General features: G+C 61.1%; 1 protein-coding gene across 1 annotated transcript; it reads right to left on the bottom strand.

The window, feature by feature from the left end:
* Nucleotides 1–1,610: 1,610 nt before the first annotated feature.
* On the bottom strand, nt 1,611–20,661 carry CACNA1F (calcium voltage-gated channel subunit alpha1 F). The gene is made up of 44 exons (XM_031945101.1): nt 20,616–20,661; nt 20,098–20,323; nt 19,814–19,919; nt 19,233–19,372; nt 18,896–19,038; nt 18,400–18,552; nt 17,722–18,109; nt 17,418–17,632; nt 16,957–17,036; nt 16,797–16,924; nt 16,636–16,662; nt 15,415–15,927; nt 14,374–14,581; nt 14,078–14,198; nt 13,748–13,829; nt 13,501–13,549; nt 13,244–13,414; nt 12,285–12,344; nt 12,042–12,148; nt 11,458–11,545; nt 11,256–11,363; nt 11,115–11,167; nt 10,817–10,963; nt 10,285–10,486; nt 10,055–10,246; nt 9,689–9,799; nt 9,288–9,371; nt 8,807–8,827; nt 8,460–8,588; nt 7,836–7,901; nt 7,657–7,748; nt 6,971–7,130; nt 6,304–6,431; nt 6,019–6,115; nt 5,648–5,750; nt 5,439–5,540; nt 4,999–5,129; nt 4,666–4,773; nt 4,392–4,519; nt 3,178–3,267; nt 2,942–3,090; nt 2,698–2,810; nt 2,399–2,599; nt 1,611–2,110 (listed from the first exon to the last, which is right to left on the bottom strand). The coding sequence occupies exons 1-44, from the start codon at nt 20,659–20,661 to the stop codon at nt 1,838–1,840; spliced, it is 6,039 nt and encodes a 2,012-aa protein (XP_031800961.1). The 3' UTR covers nt 1,611–1,837.
* Nucleotides 20,662–20,769: the final 108 nt, after the last annotated feature.

The following is a 20,769-nucleotide window of genomic DNA, read 5'->3' on the forward strand; positions in this document are numbered from 1 at the left end:
TAATTTTTTTCAAACCCAGACCCCAAGTGAGCCGTTACCATCCCTTCTGGACCCATGAGACAGTGGCTGGAGCGTTGTACCTGAGCTCACCTCCTCCGGGATCATCTTTATTCTGGTACAACGCCTAGCCACATATACATGCGCTTGCCCCCCCCCCCAGCTTCATGGTCCTCTGTGGGGCTACGGCTCCTAAAATGCGCACTCAGGATCCCAGCCCTAGGTAGCACCCAGAGTATCCGGGCCAGAGCATTTTGTGACATAACAGAATATCTGCAGTAGAACGCCTTCTCATCCCCCAACACGAGGGGTATGCTCCCACAGATAGCCAATGGGCAGAGGGAGTGGGCAGGTGCCCCTCGCAGCCAAAGGGGCATCTTCCGGGGAGCCCATTGACTGCTCTCGTCTGGTCTGCTCCTCACTGGGCACGCTGCACTGGCTCTTTGGCTCCTTGGCGTTTCTGCCCGGGCTTCCCGTTCCAGCGCCTTGTTCTGGTCTCTTTGGTACACTCGCCCTTCAGGGGCAGCCCGGTCAGCTCAGCGGCAGCTTGAATTGTGTATAGTGTCCAAAGCTCTCCCAGGTGAGGGTAGCCTGACTCTCTTTAGCTTTAGTTGCCCACCTGTCAGGAGAAAGGGAGGCCTTGGTTTAAAAAAGATCCTTTTTTTTCAGGAAGCCCGGGGGGTGTGGATCAAGCGACCCGAGAGGGAAGCCCGAGTCCAGATGTGGTCAGCATACTAGCCGTGGGATTTGAACCCTCTTGCCCTTCCTCCAACCGCAAGGCCCGCCAAATTTCCTTGCTGATTGGGTGGATACGTTCCCTCCAGGAAAAAGGTAAGGCTAAGGAGATGGGGAAATTTCCACCCAATGGTGGATTTGGTTCCATGGGCCTTAGTGGAAAGGAAGGGGGATTTTCTTTGAGCAAAATCTGGATTTTATTGGGAGGATGGGGGAACTAGATGATAATAGGTGCGAAATTCTTTCAGATAAGGTTTTGGGTTGAGGGTTTCCGGGTGTTTGCATCTTGGGTTGGTTCAGGGGAGGGGGTTCTGATTTTTTCCAGGGTTTTGTTCGGACTAAAAATTTGGTTTTTGGGAGGGGATTCTGGTTCATTGTGTTTACTTTAGAGGGTTTTGGAAGGGCATTTCCTTATTTTTTTGGGAAATGAAAAATAATATTGTTTTAGCCCTTCGGGATTGGCTTTGTAGAGGGGTGGGAAGGAAGATAAGAAAGAGGGCTTGGTTTATCCTTGTCCAGGAGGGATGGAGATATGGGGAGGTCCCCAACATCATTAGGATGGTTTTGAGGGAGGGGAGGGGTTCCCGTCCTTTGGATTAGAGGGAGAGGGGCCTTTTACGGGAAGGATGAGGGGATTATTTGTTGTTTGGTTGAATCTGCTTTCCCTCAAATGTCCCTCAGATTGGGGGAGGGTCCTGGAGAATGGGGGGCAGAGGGTAGATCCCCCCCCTTTCCTTTGCAAAAGGTGTGTACGGGTGAAATTTTGCCCAAGAGGCGGAGTCTCATGATTTTTCTCCCCTTCCTCTTTTTCCTGCCATTGACTCTTTTGGAAGAGGGTACCCCAGGGGGTCTTTGAGTTTGAAAGTCTCACAGACCCTCCCGATGTGTTGAACGCAGAGGTCAGTGTTGGGGGCTTCTGCCGGGGGCCAAACCTCTTGGGGACCGACATACTTTGGGGATCTCCAGCTTTAGCTCTTTATGGATCTTGATAGTTCAGGCTCTGTCTCCACTGGGCTTCCCTGCCTCTTCCTCATCTCAAGCCAAATACAGGAGATGGCCTGTGGAGGCTTCTCCAGGGCTCTTGGGACCCAGAAAGAGACGCCTCCTAAGGGACAGGGATGCAGACCATCTCGTCTGCCAGTTCTTCCTCCTCCGCCCGCGTGGCCCCGAGGGCCTCCTCGTCTTCATCACTGCCCATGGGAGCCCACATTTGGGGCTGGGCGGGGGGGGGCCCGGTGGTCCCCAGGGCCAGCAGGTCACAGGCGGCACTGTCCATCTCGTCCAGGGTCAGCCGGCAGGCGTCAGCGATCTCCTGCTTTGTCAGGGCCACGAAGCGAGGGTCACGGGCAAAGAGGCCCAGGCCCTCAGAGATCAGCACCTGAGGACGAGCGATCCGGGGCTGAGGGAAGGCGAGGGTGACGGGGTGTTTTGGCATCGGCGAGGGGGCGGAGGGGATGAGAGTTTGGGATGGCCAGGCCGGGGAGTCCAGAGGAAACGTCAGAGCCCAGGGGGTAGCTAAGTTAAGGCAGATTTGGGGAGGTGAGGGAAGGGGACAGGGAGGAAGGCAGGGGACTACTTTAACAACCGCCTGACAGGGGTCCACAAGTCCAGGGCTGGGATAGCACGGTCCCTTTCTCCTCCCTCCCCTCGGCCCGCTCGGACTTACAGCTTCCACTAGGCTGTCAGCACTGCCCCTCTTCCCTGGGCCAGGTGCTATGTGGGTGCTGGGCACGTGCAGGCGGGCGTAGGTGTGCAGCGGGCCCCGGGACCCCCCTTTGGCATAATCCCCCTGGAGCCTGCCCTCCTCCACCAGGAGCAGGGGTGCGTAGAGCAGGTGGCCCCGCTGAGGAGGGGTGGCCCACGAACCCTGAAGAAAGGAGAAACAGGCCCCAAAGGTAGACGGCTTGGCCGGTGGTTGGCTGATCGAGCTCGTCCCCGCTCCCAGGGCCCCAGGCTCCCGCTCACCTGGGCCTGGTGGCGGCCGGAAGATCCCCCACGTTGATAGGTTCCGGGGATCGGGAAGTCATCGCAGCTCCCTTGGCGCTGCATGCACTGGATGGTGAAAGAGGGCTTCCGGGCTGACAGAGGCCAGGGGCAGAGGGTCAGCGACCCTGTCCTCTGAGATGGGCCCTCTCCCCCGGTGCTCCAATGCCCACGGCTCACCCCCCTGGACCCCTTTTAGCTCCCCCCCCCACAGCAGGGCTCTCACTGGCAGGCGTTGGGGGCAGCAGGCGGCGACGGCGAGGATGTGGGCCCAGTGGCTTGCCCGACTGCCCCAGGGGCTCCCGAGGAGGACGAGGAGGCGGTGGGAGGAGGATGTGATGGGGCCTCTGGGTGAGATCATTTCGATGCGCTTGTCTGCCGGAGAGTCAAGGAGGAAATCGGAAGTAGAAGAAGCGGCTTTGCGAAGGTGGGGTTCAATGGGCTCCCCAAAATCATTTTTACCTGTCCTGGCTAGGGGAGTGATCCTCCTCTTCCTCCTGCTCTGCCAAGCCCTCGGCTCCCAAGGGAGGCTCTTCTGCCTTGGGGGAAGCACTGCCAACGGAGGAGGGAGACATTCTGGAGACGGGAGTTCCTTCCCGGCCTTCCCCGCTCCCCCTCCACCCCCCATCTCCCTTAAGCTGGCCTCCATGGTGGCTACACTGAGGGAGGGGCCACTTTCAAGCAGGAACAGAGACAGGAAGTCCTCTGTAACTCCAGCAGTAGGACAGATGGACTCAGAGCCAGGGGAATGGCCCGCCACTGACCGCCTGAGCGTGGGAAGCACAACCAGCACAGTCCGTGGAGGTGTGCAGCTGGATTTGGGGGCTGCTCTGATTTCATTTGGTATTTAAAAACAGCCCCTGACTCGGAGGGGCTGCTTTCCCCCGTTTGCTCGGGCGCCGACACCTCGGGCGTTACCGGGCCGTGGGCGCGTCTCGTAGTCCATCGGTTCAATCGACGTCACAGAATGTGGCTGGCATAGAATCGCTACGTTTGGCCGTCTGCCCCATCGTTCACACTGAGCAAGACGCTGCGGTTTTTCTAATTATGATGTTTTTCTACTCATCGACTCATCACTCTCTTCAATTCACTAAATGTTTACTGAGCGAAAACCCCAAACTAAGCCTCGATTTAACTGGATTCCAAAAGGGCAGCTAAGTCACATGGGGCCGAGAAGCTGATCGGGCCGTCTAGGCCGGTCTTGCTTTTCTGATCGTGTCTCTCACACACCGAGTGCTTAATTGATGCTTTCCATCAACTCCTTCACCCTTCACTCATTCACTCATTCATTAAGTTAGATGCAGCCAAGGGGCACCACAATGGCTAGAACCCCGGGCTGGAATCCCAAAGCCCTGAGTGACCCAGGTTCCAATCCAGCCTCAGACAGTTCCTGTTTGTGGGACCCGGAGTGAGCATCTGTCTCTGTATGCTCCTCAACGGGGAGATGATCCTAGCTTCCGCCTCTCGGGTCGGTGGGAAGATGGAATGGAATCATTTAGAAAGTGCTCCAGAAGCCTCCGAGCCCCGTCAGCGCCAGCTGTCGTATTCCTTGTTCTTTGTTACCCAGCCTCGGAAGAAGTCCTTCTGGCCCCAGACCCTCGGGGAGGCTTCTAAGAGCAGCCAAAGAGCCAGCAAGTAAAAAGCTTGCCCTTTGACCTTCCCCTTCTGCCCGATACCTGTGAGAGTGGGCTCCAGGAGGTCTTCTCACCGCTTCCCTCTCCTCCTCGGCAGGCATCGTGAGAGACACAGAAGGGGCAGAATCGTGCCAGGTCGGCGAGGGAGCTTCCAGGGCATCCTGTGGGCACTAGTCACAGGCAGGAGGTTTGGCTTTAAGATGATTGAGCCCGATCCTCCCATTTTGCATGCGAGACCCAGAGCGGTGAGGGGACTTGCTCTCGCTCCAGAGTTGGCAAGCGGGTCTTTGACCTCAGAAGCAGCTCGGGCACTCACCCTGTCCGGCTCCTCCCCGAGGTTGGCGTCCTCCGCTTCTTCTTCCAGGTCGCACGTAAGGGCCTGGCGGATCTCCGGGCCCAGGTCCTGCAGCGTCTTCAGGCCGGCCTAAGGGTGGGGAAACCCAGGAGGGGGCACCAACTCCGTGACCTTCCCTTGCGCCGTTGGGTCTGCTTCCTGGATCTCACTGTCCCCTAGGTCTAGCCTCTTCCTTCCTGTTCCCCTAGTCTCACATTACAATGGCGTGAAATGGGAGTGGGATGCCGGGTTGGTCCCTGGAAAAGGTCCAGGCTCAGGCTCCCTCCCCAGGTCCCTCCCGATGTGCCCACAGACCTGGAGGGCAGATGAGTTGCTGGGCAAGTCCTCGGCCCCCAGGAGGCCCTTCTCTTTGCGACGCCGGAACTTTCGGAAATAATCCTGGATCAAGAACGTGGCATAAAACTTCCCGACAGTCACTTCCTCCTCTGTGGCCGGGCAAACAAGTAGGTGGATGTCAGGGAGGGGAAACACAGAGCTGCCCCACTGGGGCCCCCTTGGGGTGGGGGCGGATGGAGGGGAGAGCGTGGGAAAACGGCAGGAGGGACAATCAAGACTCATCTTGAGACCTGGCCCGAGTGCTTAGCAATCATAGCTCCTCCCTGGTCCATCTTGTAAAACAGGGAAAGGGAGCCCTGGGAGGGGAGGGCACTTGTTTAAAATCCCCCAACACCCTCCAGGGATGGTAGATAGGGTTGTAGTGATTGGGGGGGGGGGGCAGCTGGGAGCCATTTGACCTTCAGGAGGTGGAATGAGCTCATTCAGCAGCTTGGGCTTGGTGTGCTTCCAGATCTTGCGAATGACGACCCGGAGCTCCTGATTGGCCCTGTCCAGGTTCCCTGGGTGTGGCAAGGAAGAGGGTCCAGAGGGGTGCCTTCTGTAGACTGGGGGGTCATTTTGCTCACCTAGCTGGGCCCCATCCATCCCTTCCCGGACGCCCTCCTACCCTCGGTCTTAATCCTCAGAGACGTCCGGACCAGGGCGAAGAGGGTGGCGTTAAAAGTCACCGTCCCATCCGCATTCAAGGGCATGTTCATGGCCACCAGTCTCTGTGAAGGCCAAGAGCTCGTGTAGCACACGTGCGCACGTGCACGGTGCAAGAGGGAGACGTGGGTATGACACGGCCACTGACTGAATCTGGCGGAAGGGCCCCCAAGGGCCCCAGGCCCCAGACTGCATTCCCTGCGCACGGAGCATTTTGGGGGGCTGAGAGCTCTCAGAAACGTCCTAAGGGGTCTCAGGGTGAGGGGATTTTGGGGGCTCTGGGGGAGTCCAGGGGACCGGGGACCCTTCCCCAGGTTACCCCGTGGGACAGACCTTGCAGGCCACACGGTGAGGGCAGAGCTTCCCAAACCCCAATGGAGGCTGGATGCGCCGGAGCAAGGCCACGACGTCCAGATGCTTGATGTGGCCCCTGCTTAGCCCAGAGAGAAGAGGGCAGAGTCTTTTAGGTCCTGGAGCCCCCCATGCCTCCTGGACATCTAAGTTCCGGGGTGAGGATGGGGCAGGTTTTGGCAGGCATGGGACTCAGGGGGCTGGGAGGGATCCGGGAAGAGCGGGCCCGGGCTGGGGGCACTGCCAGGTTAGGGGAAGGACTCGTACTTGGCCCCGGGGTCGTACTCAGACCAGACCCTCTTGAACTCATCCAGGTGGTGGGGGCCGAGGATGGACCAGTCCCGTGTCAGGTAATCGAAGTTGTCCATGATGACGGCCACGAATAAGTTGATGATCTGCCCAGAGGGGAGGGGAGAAACAGAGTTAGGGGAGGGGGCCCTGGACAACCAGGGCCTATGAGAAGATTAGGGGGAGCAGAAGCCCCCCGGGAGAAGGTCCTCTGCCAACACTGGCGACCTCTAAGAGCATCAGCTCCTGGGCTCCGACTGTGAATGAGGCACAGATCGCTTCAGTTCAGAGAAGGTGAAGATGGAGGAACCGAGGCTTAGGGGGGCAGAGACTGGCCTTGTTGATTCAGGGAGAGCTTTCAAATCTGGGAACCTCAAAACCGGCCAGAAGGCGCCACGGGGATGCTGACTGTGTGTGCTGGATGAGGAGCGTCATGCCGAGTAACCCGCCCGCGGCACCAGTGAGTGCCAGAGCCAGCCTCCAGACCCGGCCTTTCCCGCTTTTTCCTTGGTTTCCCCCCCCCCCCCCAAGCTGGAAGCCACATCCTCCTTTCTTCAGAGTGGGCCTGCAGCTCTGCCACAGGACTTGGTGGGGAGGGGGTGGAAGGCCCACAAGGACCTGCTCTCTGACCCCTGCCAGGGCTTACCAGGAATGCACAGAGCATGAAGAAGCTGATGAAATAGACAATGGCGAAGTTACTCCCACAGGTGAACTCCTCCCCGGGGCCAAAGTCCGACTCGGGGTCACAGCGCTTCCCCGGCAGGCTGGCCAGCATGATCTCTTGCCAGGCCTCCCCGGTGGCACACCTGGGCCACGGCCCCCCAGAAGAACATGGGCAATTAGGGCCAGAGCCAAGGCCCGGACTCGGGGGGCAAAACCATCTTCAGAGAGCCAGCGGCCAGGGCCCCACCACCCTCTGACAGATATAGGGGAACCGCAAGTGCAGGGAAAGGGGCCGGCCCAAAGTCCCCATCGGCAAGTACTGGCAGCCGCCTGAATCCTTAAATCGGAGGCTCGGGCCACACAGGAAGTTAGTAGCTCTGGGGAGTGTCCTGTTTCCCCAACAGAGGGGCAGCCTTTTAGACCCACCATGCCTGAGTTTCCAAGTGGCGTCAAGAGTTCTAAAGGTCCTGTCTATTACTGAGAAATCAGCCAAAATGGCCCAAAGGGTATCATCAGATGGCAGAGTCGATAAGGGCCTCCGAGAACATAGAATCTCCCCCCCTGGCTTTGGGGGGGGGGAAACCAGGCCTCAGAAAGGGTGAGCGGTCGCTCTCCACTGTGAGACCCCCCAAATCCCAGAGTCCCAGGGCTCCAGATGGGGCTCCTCACCGGAACAGGAGGAGCACCGCCTGGGGGAAGGTCTGGAAGTTATTGTTGCGGTTGATTTGGGTCCCATCTTGGAGGGCCACTTTCCCGAACATCTGAAAGAAGACCTAAGAGGATGATGGGATGCCCCAGGGGAGCCAGCGGCCCCTCCCTCCCCCAGCCTTCCCCTCCCGGAGGCTCACCTGCATGCCAATGACTGCATAGATGAAGAAGATCATGGCGATGAGCAGGGCCACGTAAGGGAGAGCCTTAGGGCCGTGGCAGACAGACACACGGACACAAAGAAAGCCATGGACAGAGGGTCAGCACCGGATACTGAGCGGGGGGGGGGGCACCAGTAGACATGAGGGACCCCTCCTCTCCCCTCCCCCTCCCCTCTCCTCTGGAAGAAGCCGCCCTCTCCATTATGACTCCTGTGGAATTAGGTACCAAGGACAGCGCTTCTTTCCTCTAAGCACTGAGAAGCTCCGCTGCCTGCCAGGAGGTGGGGAGCAGTTTGGGGGTCACTTTCCCGCCAGCCCCTCTGCCTCTTCCCCAGCCTCTTCCTAAAAGCTGCCCTCTTCCTTCCCTAGAGGGGTGCAAGTGCTCTCAGCTTCTCTTCCAATTTTCCATCCAGGGACAACAGCGCCCTGGTTACTCCGGGGAGACTTCTGGGAACCATGGTCCTGGTTCTCCAGTCTGAGGCCTTGGAGTTTTGGGTGGGAGGGGAAGGGTACAGGAAGAATGCTGGGAGTTGTACGAGTTGCAATCTGGAATAAGCACGGAAAATGTGGGGAGTTCCCTGGCCTTTCCCTGCCAGACCTTACCTGGAAAGACTTGATAAAGGTCCACAAGAGAGTACGGATCCCTTCCCCTTTACTGAGAAGCTTGACCAGCCTCATGACGCGGAAGAGGCGGAAGAAGGTGATGGAGATCCGGGAGCTATCCTCCGAGCTCTGGAATGGAGATCCATTCCAACACTGATGGCCTCCCCTGCCCCGGGCGGTGCCACTCCCAGATCCCCTCGCTCCCATCCCCGGCCACCTTCCCCAAACTTCTGCCCACACGGATCCCGGGACTTGGGAATCCTCTGAGGGAGCGGGGATGGAACGGAGCCATCTCGGAGACACCAGTGGGAAAAAGGAAGAGGCTGACGGTGAACCAATCAAGTTACCTCACCCAGATGGCCTCCATTCTGGGGGTGATGGAGATGGCGGAGGAGAAGATGGAAGAAATGACGGACGTGATGGTGGACATTATGAGACAGAAACAGAAAAAAGGGAGAAAACGGAAGAGATAAATGAATGACGGAAGAAGCGATGGAGATGAGGAAGATGAAGGCCCGGGCCTTTCCCGTAGGGGGGAAACGGAGGGTAACGCAGAGAAAGGAGTGGGTGGTGTTGGGGACCATGGAGGGGATAGAGGGACCAAAAAGGAAACTATGGAGAATCAGCAGAGAAGATGGAGGAGAGAGTGGAAGGCACAAAGAAAATAACACACAGCAAATGAAGAAAGGACAGAAGTCGGGGAACGTGGACAAAACCATGGAGATGATGGAGGAGACTGCTCTGAGGGCAATGGGGCGGGACAATTTGAGGCCGGAAAAAGGGGGTGAAAGCACCGGGGAAGTTGGGGCAGGGGAGCAGTATCCTCACGTTGACTTCGGTGACTGCAATGTCCACCACGCTGCCCACCACAATCAGGGCGTCAAAAGTGTTCCACGCATCGCAGAAGTAATTCTGAGGGGAGGGGACCAACGTGAGAAACCCAAGGGAACCAGCGAGACACCTCCACGCTGAGATCCCTGAACTCTAGCGGAAATAGCCTGGTGCCCAGAGCCAGGCAAACGAGGGCCTTCTCCCGGGCCCTTTTCCCAACTTGCTGTGCCGACCTCAGTTGTGTCCTAAGCCTGCACTAGGCTGGCGTTGCCCTCTTCCATTAAACGGGTGTCTGCATCTCTAAGCTCCTTCCCTGCCCCCCTAAACTCTGAGTCCTGCGAAGCTGGACCCATCCTGGTCCCCCCAGGAAGGCACACGGGGACGGGGACGCTGCCAACCTTGGGATTGAAGGCGATGATCTTGAGCAACATCTCCACAGTGAACAGGCCCGTGAAGACCATGTTGAGGATATCCATGGCATAATTGAAGGGAGCTGTCTGTTCATAGTGCTGAGCAGAGAACACGGGCCAGTGAGGAGGGGGGGGGGGGCTGGGGTGGGCCGGGCGGGACCCGGAGGGGGTAACCGCCATCCCCATAGTGTCCTTCCGGAGGGAAGACCACCGGGAACAAGCTTTGTCCGATCTCATTACAAGCCACTGGCTCTAAGCCTCTCCGCTTACGGAGGAATAAGCCGCGCCCGGAGAGGGGGAGGCCCACCGAGGCAGGGGATGGGAGCGGGGGGCCGGCCGCCAACTGACCCATACCAGAGCAATTGTTGAGAGGGACAGGAAAGAGTATTTGGGGCGGGGAGTTAGGTCGACGTGGTGTTGGTGCCTGTTCTTGGGAATGTAGGCGAAAAGGCGGGCTTTTAGGATTCCACACCGGCGCAACGGAGAGGGGGTGTCGGCGGGGAGGGCGGGGCCAAATCCGGGGTCAGACGGGGACCGGGGGGAGACCTGGGGGGGGAAGCCACAGTGAGGGGGAAGGCTGGGACCTGGTTCTTGTCGAGCTCACAGTTCTTGTACTCTTGCTCGCCTTGGGCTCGGAAGGTGATGATGACAAAGCCCACAAAGATGTTCATCATGAAGAAGGCGATGATGATGATATAGACAATGAAGAAGATGGAGATTTCCAATCGGTAGTTGTAGATGGGGCCCTCGTCCTCCGCGTGGGCGTCAATGGCCTTATAGAGCAACCTGGTGGGGGGTGGAGGAGACCGAGAAAGATGGGGCAAGGGAGGCATGTGGCCATAGACTTGGGAAGTGTCCCAGGGAAGGGAAGCAACTGGCCCAAGAGTTTTAGGTAGCGAGGAACCCAGACCCACGACTAATGGTCCTAACAGAGTTTCTTGAAAGTGTGTGTGTGTGTGTGTGTGTGTGTGTGTGTGTGTGTGTGTGTATGTGTCTGTTGGGGGGTGGTCCAAGGATGAGAGATGCTGGGAGGCCGGCTGGCCAGGTGGGCACCGTGCAGCGGGGGGCCCTCTCCTTCCAGCCAACCCCATGGGCGTATGCGGGAGCAAAGCTCACGAAGGCCAGCCTTCAAAGGTGGACACGGTGAACAGCGCCATCATGGCCGACAGAACGTTGTCAAAGTTGAAGTCGCTGTTCTGCCAGACACGCTCCTTCATGGCCGGGTGAGCCACATCTCCATCGGGGTACACAAGGAAGGTGCCTCTTGGGGGGGAGAAGAAAGAGGAGGAGTGGGGGCTTGGACGCCAAAGGACTCAGGGCTCTGCCACGCTTTGGGGGTGCTCCTAGGGAGGAGGGCCTCCGAGGAACACGGTGGGGGCAGAGAGAAGCCGGGGGGAGATTTGGGGGCACTCACTTGCACTCTGTGGGGGTGTGTTTGGCTTCGTCCGTGCAGCTGTACAGTTTGCCCTGCGGAGACGCAGTGACCGTCAAGTGGGCTTTGGCCAGCGTGGGCCCTAGGCACAATGAGGCTCCCGCCGGCCCGGGGACTCCCTACCTTGAAAAGCTGGACGCCGATGCAGGCGAACATGAACTGGAGCAGGCTGGTCACGATCAGGATGTTGCCAATTGTGCGAATGGCCACAAAGACGCATTGGACCACGTGCTGGGGACACAAGAGCAGTGCCCGGGACTGGCAAAGGAGCCCCGTACTCCGAGCTCCGCTCTGAGCCGGGGAGATTCTGTACAAGCTCAGTCACCTTGAGGCCCTTGGCCCGATTGATGGCACGCAGGGGCCGGAGCACCCGCAGCACCCGCAGGATCTTGACCACGGAGATGGCGCTGGAACTGGGGGACCAGAGTCACGGTCAGCCTCCTCCTCCCTTGGAGTTCTGGGGTTTGGGATGGCTGGTTCTCTGGCTCCAGGACTCCCACATTTAGGGAGCCTAGTCACAGAGGCTTTGGGGGGCTTCCTGGGCACCGGAGGCCGGCAGAGGGGCCCAGACTCCTGCCGGAGCTATCTAACTCGGAGGTCCTGAGTCCGGGCTTTGGCGGGGCCCGCCTAGGTTTGGAGATCTCTAGTTTGGGGAGTCCTGGTTCAGAATGATTCACTGGGTCTGGGGGTGGGAGGACCCCAGGGTGGGATTCGAGGCTGTCTTGGCTTCTGAGAGTCTAGAGTTGGGCGGAGAGGATACCGGGCTTGAAGTTCTGGGTTCTAGTCATTCCCGGTTTGGTGACTTCTGCTTCAGCAGAGACGTCGGGGGAATATTCCGGGGTCTGCGGTTCCCAGTTCTCGGGGGGCCCAGGGGACTCCTCAAGGGCTGGGGTAGAAGGAGGGACTCACTGGATGCCAAAGGAGATGAGGGACACGCTGACCACCAGCAGGTCCAGCAGATTGAACCAGTTCCGGCAGAAGGAGCCTTGGTGGAGGAAGGCCCCGAAAGCAGTCATCTGGGGGGAGGGCGGGCAGAGGAGAGCAGCGTAGGTCAGCCCCGGGCGCCCGGGCTCTGAGGCCCAGTGCCAAGAAGACAGACGGGCGGACAGATGGCGTGGGGTGCGGGCTGCTGGGTGGGGCTGGGAGGCTCACCTTGAGCAGGATCTCGACAGTGAAGATGGAGGTGAAAGCATAGTCAAAGTACCCAAGCACCTGAGGGGGGCACAGGCGCCCACGTGACCCTCCGGCTGCTTGAGCCGGGTTTGCACCCTTTGGAAGTGGGGTGGTTGGCCCCCGATTTGCCCCGATTTCCCTCGCCGACCCGACGTCACCCAGGTTTTGGTTTTTTCCCCTGGGTTTTGGCTTCCCTCTTGTCTTTTTTCTTTTCCCCTCCTTTCCCCTTTTCCCTGCTTCCTTTTGTTTGCCCCTCCCCCTTTTCTTCCTTTTCCCTTGTTTTTCCCTTTTCCCTTCTCCCCCTTCCCCCCAAAACCCCCGAAGCCTCCTGCTGTCTCCTTTTCTCCCTTTCCCCGGCGCCGGGGCGCTTCCGGTTTTTGGCCCCCATTGGGTTGGTTTGAAATTTGGAAACATACTCAAAGAGTGGGCCTAGGGAAGAACTTCCCCCTTTCCCCCCCTTCCTCCCGGCTCCCCCCCCCGTCCTCCCCTCCCTCCCCCAAGGCCCCTGCCCCGCCTCACGGGTTTGGGATGAGGCGGAAAACCTGCGTCAGGGGATGGGACCACCTTTTTTGGGAAACACCTCCCAGGCCTCAGGGAACCCTTTGGGTCACCCTTTCCCCCCTCCCCGGCCTGGCCCGGCGGGTGAGGCCCCCGGGAGAAAAACCAAGGTTGGGGTGAGGCGAGGGCCCGGGCTGAAATTGGCACCCCTTTCTAACCAAATGGGGTCCCTTTAAGATTTATTTCGGGTAAAATCTCCCCCTTTAAGGCCTACAACCCCAGGAGGGGATCTAGCCCAAGCTTTTTTAAACAAAGAAACAGGGTTGAAAAAATTAATGATTAAGCCCAAAGGCTCGGGGCCCCCGGGATTTTCCCCCTGCAGAGGGTCCTTTTCCCGCCTCCCCCTCCCCCATTCCGCCTCTGCTTAGAGACCATCTAACCCAAGTCCTCTTCTGGCTCAGGGACACTGAGGCGTCGGGATGCCGGGCCTTGGTTTCCCAGAAGGCAGAAAGGGAAACTCGTAAAGGTGAAGCCTCTCCCCCAGTCCCCCATTCCCCAGTACCTCCATCCTCACTCTGATCTTCCTCGTCTTCATCCTCTCCGCAGGGCACCTGGTGGGGAGGAGCACAAGGCTGAGGTCTCCCCAACTTCTGACCCCCGACTCCTGACCCCCGACTTCTGACCACGCTAAACTTACCAACACTCCATTCTCCTGGGGGCTGCCACCTTGCTCCGCACTCTTCTCCCTGGTCGGGGGGGGGGGGAATGAGGGGAGGGGCCCTGAGGCTGGGCTTTTGAGGGAGTTCTGAGGACTGGAGAGAGCGCCCCCCCCTCCCGGTGAGGCGCAGAGGTGGGGAGCCCGGGTCTCGTCCCTTGGCTGGGAATGGAGTGGCAGAGGGAATTCTGGGAAGGGGAGGACCGCTGGAAGGTGGGGGGGTCCTCACTTTCCTGGGCTCTTGGGGGGACTGGCATCTCCCCCGGCCAGGTTGTCCACGGCAATGGCAAGGAAAACGTTCAGCAGGATGTCTGATGGTTCGGCTCAGGATCCTGGGCCCTCCTGCAGGCCCTTCTTCCCCTCCTCCCCCAAAGGGTGGCTGGAAGCCCTGGGATGAGGGCGGGCCCAAAGGGGACTGAGAGGCTCAAAGAGGCTGTGGGAGTCCATGGCTGAGCAGGGAGCTGGGGAGGAGCCCGTGGGAGACAGGGAGGGGGCCCCAAGAGGTGGGGAAGGGGCCCCAAGAGGCAGGGAGGGGACCCCAGGCACGGGCAGTGGATACAGTTGCCACAGATGAAGAGAATGATGAAGTAGACGCAGACCAGCATCCCCGGGAAGAAGGGGCCCCCATAGGCCAGGATCCCGTCGTACATGACCACGTTCCAGTCCTCGCCCGTGAGGATCTGCGGGACAGGGGCGCTATTGGCCAGGGGCCCAGCATCCAAGCCCTGCCCCGTGCCCCCGCCCTGGCCCGGAGCCCACACCCCTATCCTCTGCCTCAGGAGCGGGCCAGGGGCCTTGTGGCTGCGCCCCGTCCCCACGTTCTCCCCGTGGCGTCCCCCAGCTCGGGTCAGGGACCTGGAAGACCGTGAGCAGCGCTTGGGGGAAGGTGTCGAAGGTGCTGCGCTTGGTGTTGGTCTGATCGAAGTTGAACTTGCCCCCAAAGAGCTGCATCCCCAGGAGGGAGAAGATGATGAGGAAGAGGAAGAGGAGCAGAAGCAGCGAGGCGATGGACTTCATGGAGTTGAGGAGGGAGGCCACCAGGTTGCTGAGGGACGCCCAGTGCCTGGGGGAGGGGAGAGCGGGCTGCGTGAGGCTGCTCCCTTGGTCCTGGAGGTTAAGGGCCCTCCTGTCTGGCGGAAGGGGCCCACCGAGGGTTCCAAGAGCCGGGCGCCCGGTCAGAACAGAGGCCCCAGGCCCTGTGGCCCACAGGAGCTGTCCAATGGGGCGTGGCCTCCCTCGGCTTGGACAGCTCTCCGGTCTCCTTGCTGGGAAATGCGTCCCTCCCCTCCCCCACCTTGCCCCCCCTTCTGCTTCCTCCGTGTGTCCTGGCCCTCAAAGCTTTGTAACAAGCAGCATCTTCCCCCAGGGGACTGTAAGCTCCCTTACAGGGCAGAAACTGGATCTTGGGCCCTCAGCACAGGGTGGGGCATACAGTAAGTGCTTAATAATCAGCCGAATTGTCACGGGCTGTCAGAAATCGAAACCCCTGTCCCCCAGCAGGGCAAACTGGGAGGATGGGCTAACTCCCTCTGTGGGGGTGGCCGGGGTAGGGCAGCCGAGAGGCCCAGCGAGAAGCATGGTGGGTGCCGGAAGCCTCTGTGTGAACTGTCCCAGCTGCCGCAGAGAGGAAGGAGGCCTCGCTTAATATAAATAACATAAATGCTGGCTTCCATTGGGTCAGCCCAGCAGCTTTGGGAGAGCCGGCCACCCAGCCTCGATTCCCGCTCCCCTATTGCCACCTAGCGGCCTTGGAGGCAAGCAGCGGCTGGCTCTTTTTCTGAGGCGGCCGGCCCGGCTCCCTGAGCTGCACTGGGGCTGGCTGGGGCGGAGTCAGGTGATTGGCTGCGGAGGCCCAATGGGGGGGGAGGAGGGGAGGCCTGGGGAGGCTTCACAGACCTGGTCACCTTGAAGATCCTGAGGAGGCGCACGCAGCGCAGGACCGAGATCCCCAGGGACTGCATGGCCCCCGCCTCCACCAGGGCGGTCTCCAGGATGCCTCCGCACACCACAAAGCAGTCAAAACGGTTGAAGAAGGAGGCCGCGTAGGCGGACGGGCCCAGGCCGTAGAGCTTCAGCAGCATCTCCACCGTGAACAGGCAGAGCAGGACCTTGTTTGCGTATTCTGAGGGGCAGAGGACCCCGGGATGGAAGGCGGCGTCGGGTCCCCCGGGTCCCATTTGTGGGGCTCCCCCCGCCGACCGGCCCCCGGGGCTTCCCGAGGGACTCGGGCTTTCCCGGCAGGTCTCACCCTGGATCTGGGTGAGCCAGCCGGGCTGCCCATGGTGCTCGGAGGCGATGGTCAGCGTGTTCAGAAAGACCAGCAGCAGCACGGTCCAGTAACAGGCCACGGATTTCACGGCGTGGCGGCAGTGGGACCTGAGGGCCCTGTTGGCCCCCCGGACTCTGCGGCTGGGTGGGAGGAAGGAGGGAGGGGCTGAAGTTTCCCCACTTGGGGATCGCGGGGCCTCTCTCCATGGTTTGGGGGTCTCTCAAACCCCCACCTGGGCAGCTCCCTGGGAGCCTGGTGAGTCTAAGGCCATCTAATTCAACAGAAGCTTGGGTTACACGACTCGGTCTCCCCACATCACTGAATGTGGGACTGGGGCCTGATTCCGGAACGGGCTCTCCCTTAAACTTAGCCCCCTCAAACCTCTCCCCCCACCAGGCCACTTCTCCCGAGCTTCACTCCCTGCCAAGATGGGCGCGGCCTTGCCGAGACCTCCCTCCAGAAGCTCTATGACAATTGCAACCCTTCCTCTCCTTCCCGGTTCAGGCTCCCATGTCCCCTTCTCCAGCCGCCAGCATGGGCCCCGACCTGGTGACTTCTCCAAATCTCCTCCCCCTCCTGAGCATCTTGGACCTCCTTCTTTCCATGGCATTCTCCTAGGAAGCGGTGTCCCCCACAGGCCGGATCTGACCACCCGTTTCACAGTCCAGCAGCCCGGCACGCCGTCCCCCACTGCTCCCGCCCTTCCTTAGCCCCGGCTCTCCGAAGCCTCGTCTTCCTCAGTCGGGGGCTGCCTCCTCTAGGAACCTCGGCGGGATGGCGGGGGGGGGGGGGAAGCGTGGCAGGAAAGGGCCCAGCAGGCAGTCCCGAATCGCTTCTCACCAACTTACCACATCCTGGTCTTCATGAGCTTGGCCCTGTGGGATGGAAGAGGCTAGGCTGAATCTGGGGTGCGGGGGCTGCACTAGACAGATCCGGGAGTGGAGGCCTTCCGGGTGGGGGTCCCCAGGGCATCGGCCCCAGCCTCTTGGGCCATCCCGGCCACACTCACAGATTTCTGCTACAGGCGTTCCCGGCCTCTTCATCTTCCTCAGCCCCGTTCTCTGCGGTCATTGAACCTGTTTCACTGGCTGGAAGCGGAGGGAGAAGGGGAACGGTGTGACCGGGAGAGGCCGCGCTCTGAGCCCCTGAGTCTCCCCCGTCCCCAGGGCCGTACCGTGGCTGCTCATCGAGTGGCTGAACCACTGCAGGCGGCTCCGTCTCTTGTGGATCATCTCCGACAGGGTCACTCCTGCGGGGAGAGACAGGTGGGGAGGGCAGCCGGGCTCTGGGCGTCCCCAGTGCAGCAACCTCCCTCGGTGCCTGTGGGCGTCCTTCCGAGTGAGCCGGGGAGCAAGGGTGGAGGTCCCGGGTCTGCTACATTGGGAGGCCCTGCCCGGGCTTCCCTAACTCGGCTTCTGTGCTCCCCCCACATCCTGCTCTATTTTCCCACCTGTACAATGGACAACACAGACTCTGGGGTTGCTCCTGTTACATTGGGTCTTGAATCCCCCCACCCCAGTCTCAGTGTACGTGACCCCAGGTGGTCTAATGGGATGTGACCTTGGGGGTGATGGTGCTCCCCCGGGGCCGGGACCAAAGTAGGCCGTCGGCGTTCCCTCTCCCCCCATACGTTGCTGGGCTTTTCTGGTGGCTGCGTCGTCCTCCTTAGCCTCTGCCTCCGTCTCCCCCTCAGCTTCGGCATTCTCCTGGTCCCTGAAGCCCAGTTCTTCGGCCTGGGTGAGCCAGTCCAGGTAGCCGCGGAGGTCCTCCTCCATCTGCTGCTTCTCTCTAAGTTTCTGAAAGTCCCCCCGTGCTTTGGCCTTCTCGCGCTCCTTTGAGAACTCCCTGAGAATGTGCAGAGAGAGTGGGGGTGGGGAGGGGCGCTCGAGCGCCACCCCCCCCCCCGGAGGCCCCTGGCCGCTCCCGGGGCTCACCCACTCAGGACTCCCAGCACGAGGTTGAGGACGAAGAAAGAGCCAAAGATGACCAAGCTGACGAAGTAGAGCCAGGGGAGCTCGTAGCCCATGGCGTCCTGCATCTGGGGGGCGAGGGAGGCAGGTGAGCGGCCGCCGCCTCTGGGGCCCGGCCCCGACCCGGCGTCCCTCCCTGCCAGGCGCCGTACCCAGTAGAGCACGTCGGTCCAGCCCTCCATGGTGACGCACTGGAAGACGGTCAGCATGGCGAAGAAGAAGTTGTCGAAGTTGGTGATCCCCCCGTTGGGCCCCGCCCAGCGGCCCCGGCACTCCGTGTGGTTGGCGAGACACTGCCGGCCCGAGGAGCCGGGGGTGGCACAGGGGGACGGGTCCTCCTCGGCCTCCAGCTCTGTCCACAAGGGGGGGGGGTAAGTGGGTCCACAGGCTGGCCGCCTTTTCCAAATCCCATTTCCACAACCCTGCTTGCCGTAGTCTTTGCTTATGTACTATTATGCTGTCCCCCTTTCACAGTTGAGGAAACTGAGGCAAGTAGATGTTAGGGGGCTAACAAGCATCTGAGGCTGGATTTAAACTCCACTCTCCCTGCCTGCAGTGGGGGGGAGAAGGGGGCCGGGAGAGGAAGGGAGCGAGGAGGGGAGGGTGCACTGAGGTCGGGAAGCTCTGCCCCCCTTCACTCACCCGAGCCGCGGAAGAAGCAAGTCTTATGCATGCGGCCCAGGAAGAGCTCCAGGCCTATGACGGCGTAGATCATGATGACAAAGAGAACCAGGAGAGCGATGTGCAGCAGGGGGACCAGGGCCTTCAGGATGGAGTTGAGAACAATGTGCAGGCCTGGGGGGGGGTGGGGCAAGGCTTGGCCCTTTGAACCTCAGGCCCCCCCGCCCAGGGCTGCCTGCCTGCTGGCCGGTCTCCCCCCAACTCGTGGGAGCCAAGGCTCCGGGACCTGGGCGGAGTGTGGGTCGTCCCTCCAGTGGAACCTCAGTGATCGCCTGTGGCAGTGCCCCAAACTCAGGCCGGCTGCAGGGCCGTCTGCACACTCCCTGGCCCGGGCCCCTCCCATCCAAGCCTGAGACACCTGTCAGTCCTGGCCAGGATGACCTCTTCTCTCTTGCCCCCCTCCCTCTTCCCCCCCCTCGCCCCTTGCCTATCTACTTCCTGTGCAGCCCAGACTCACTGGGTACCCCAGACACCAGTCGCAGGGGCCGAAGGACTCTGAACGCCCTCAGCGCCTTCACATCAAAGCCTCCGGGCTTCCCCGCCGTGTGGGGCACGTCCCCGGGCCTGGGGGGGCCCTGCTCCAGGAGCACACTGAAGAGCCTGCGGGGGCATCGAGGCAAAAGGAGGACAGCTCAGGAGACCCAGCTACTTATCTCTGGCCCTTCCTGCTGCTCTGGGGCCCCGGGGCGACTGGGAGGTAGCCACCATCACGGGGGCGGGGGGTCGGGACAGGGCCAAGGAGCCACGGGTCCCCCAGGGTCTGCCGAGTGCCAGGATGGAGGGTGGCCGCCCACCCCACGACCACGATGATGAAGTCCAGCAGGTTCCAGCCGTTCCGGATGTAGGCGTTGGGATGCAGCACCAGCCCGTAGGCCACGATCTTCAGCGCTGTCTCCACAGTGAAGATCACCAGGAAGGCGTACTCCACCTGCTCCTGGGGATCAGGAGGGGGTGCTGTGACTGCTGGGGGAGGGGCGCCTGGGGGGCAAGGTGGTCTAGGGGATGTTCGAGGGGAAGCCTGTGGGCCCCATCTAGAGGGTCACAGAGGTGAGTGAGGGGCCTGCCCAGGTCTGAAGGGGCCCCGGAAGGGTGCAAGCCGGGGGTCCAGAGCAGCCTGGGGAGGTTCTCACTTTCTGAGGAGAATCTAGAAGAATCACTTGGGGCCAATAGTGATGGTGAGGGAACACTGGCCCCTAAGATCGGAGGCTTCAAGGGGCTGCACAGGGGCCCGAGGGACTCCCACCATGCTCTGGAGGACGTGCTTGGGCAGAAGAGGGAGGCTAGGGAAGTCCCGTGGGGTGTTGGGGCCCCCCTGCCACATGGGAGCCACTCCTGAGGGAAATCTGAGGGTTTGGAGGTGGATGGGAGCTCTCACCAGGTTGTGGTTGCCCGCATTGGAGTCGTCCTCCGGGAAGGGGACGTAGACCCCGAGGGCCACACAGTTGGCAAAGATGGTCATGAGGATGAGGATGTCAAATGGCCTGAGGTGGCTAAGGTCAAGGAAGCTGGCGGGGCAGGGGGGGGCCTTGCCCCCCCCATCTCTGTCCTCCCCAGCCCAGGCCCCACCCTCTCTTGCCAACTGTCCCTATGTCCGGTCCGGGTGGGAGGGAGTCAGCCCCACGGCCAGGGTGGGGGAGGGGGCAATGGCAGGCAGGATACTTCCACTCCACGATGGTGATGCAGAACCTCCTCACCGGGTTGGTGAGGCTCAGGCAGAAGAGGGCCCTGGGGGAACGCTGTATCCCCCCGGCCCCCAGGCCCTTGTGTTTGCTGGGGGGGGCTCTTCTGCGCCCTGCTGGCATCCCGGCGTGGCTCTCTCCCCCGGGAGGGGGGCCGGTAGCCAGACCCCACTCGGGCCCCGGCCCCCTGGGCCCTTGAGCCCCGTCTTGGGGAGGAAGGAAAGGAAGCCGCTGCCTCCCAAGGCTGGCATCCGAAGCCCCTCCTCCCTCCCCCAATCCAGACACCCCAGGGGGATCCAGAGCTGAAGCTGGCGCTGATGGCCCCTCTGAGGGGCATCTGGGGTCCCACAGGGCCCGGGGGTGACTCTGGGCAAGGGGTCTGCAGGGACCTGTGGGGGGGAAGCTGTTGGGCTTCTGGGGAGCATCCCGCCTGTGGCCTTTGGCTCAGGGGACTGGGGGACCCCGGGCCTGGCACCGGGAGATTCGGGGGGGCATTACCGTGGGCATCGCCAGGCTCCCCTGACCCGCTGTCGGCTCCCTCCATCCTCTTCCCTCCTGCTGGGACACCAAGCTTGGCCTCCCTGGATTAAGGCCACCCAGCACGGAGGGGGGAGGGGGGAGAGGGGAGCCAGATGGTCCTGGGGGGGGGCCT

This window comes from Sarcophilus harrisii, chromosome X (genome assembly GCF_902635505.1).
Source record: "Sarcophilus harrisii chromosome X, mSarHar1.11, whole genome shotgun sequence".
Lineage (NCBI taxonomy): Eukaryota > Metazoa > Chordata > Mammalia > Dasyuromorphia > Dasyuridae > Sarcophilus > Sarcophilus harrisii.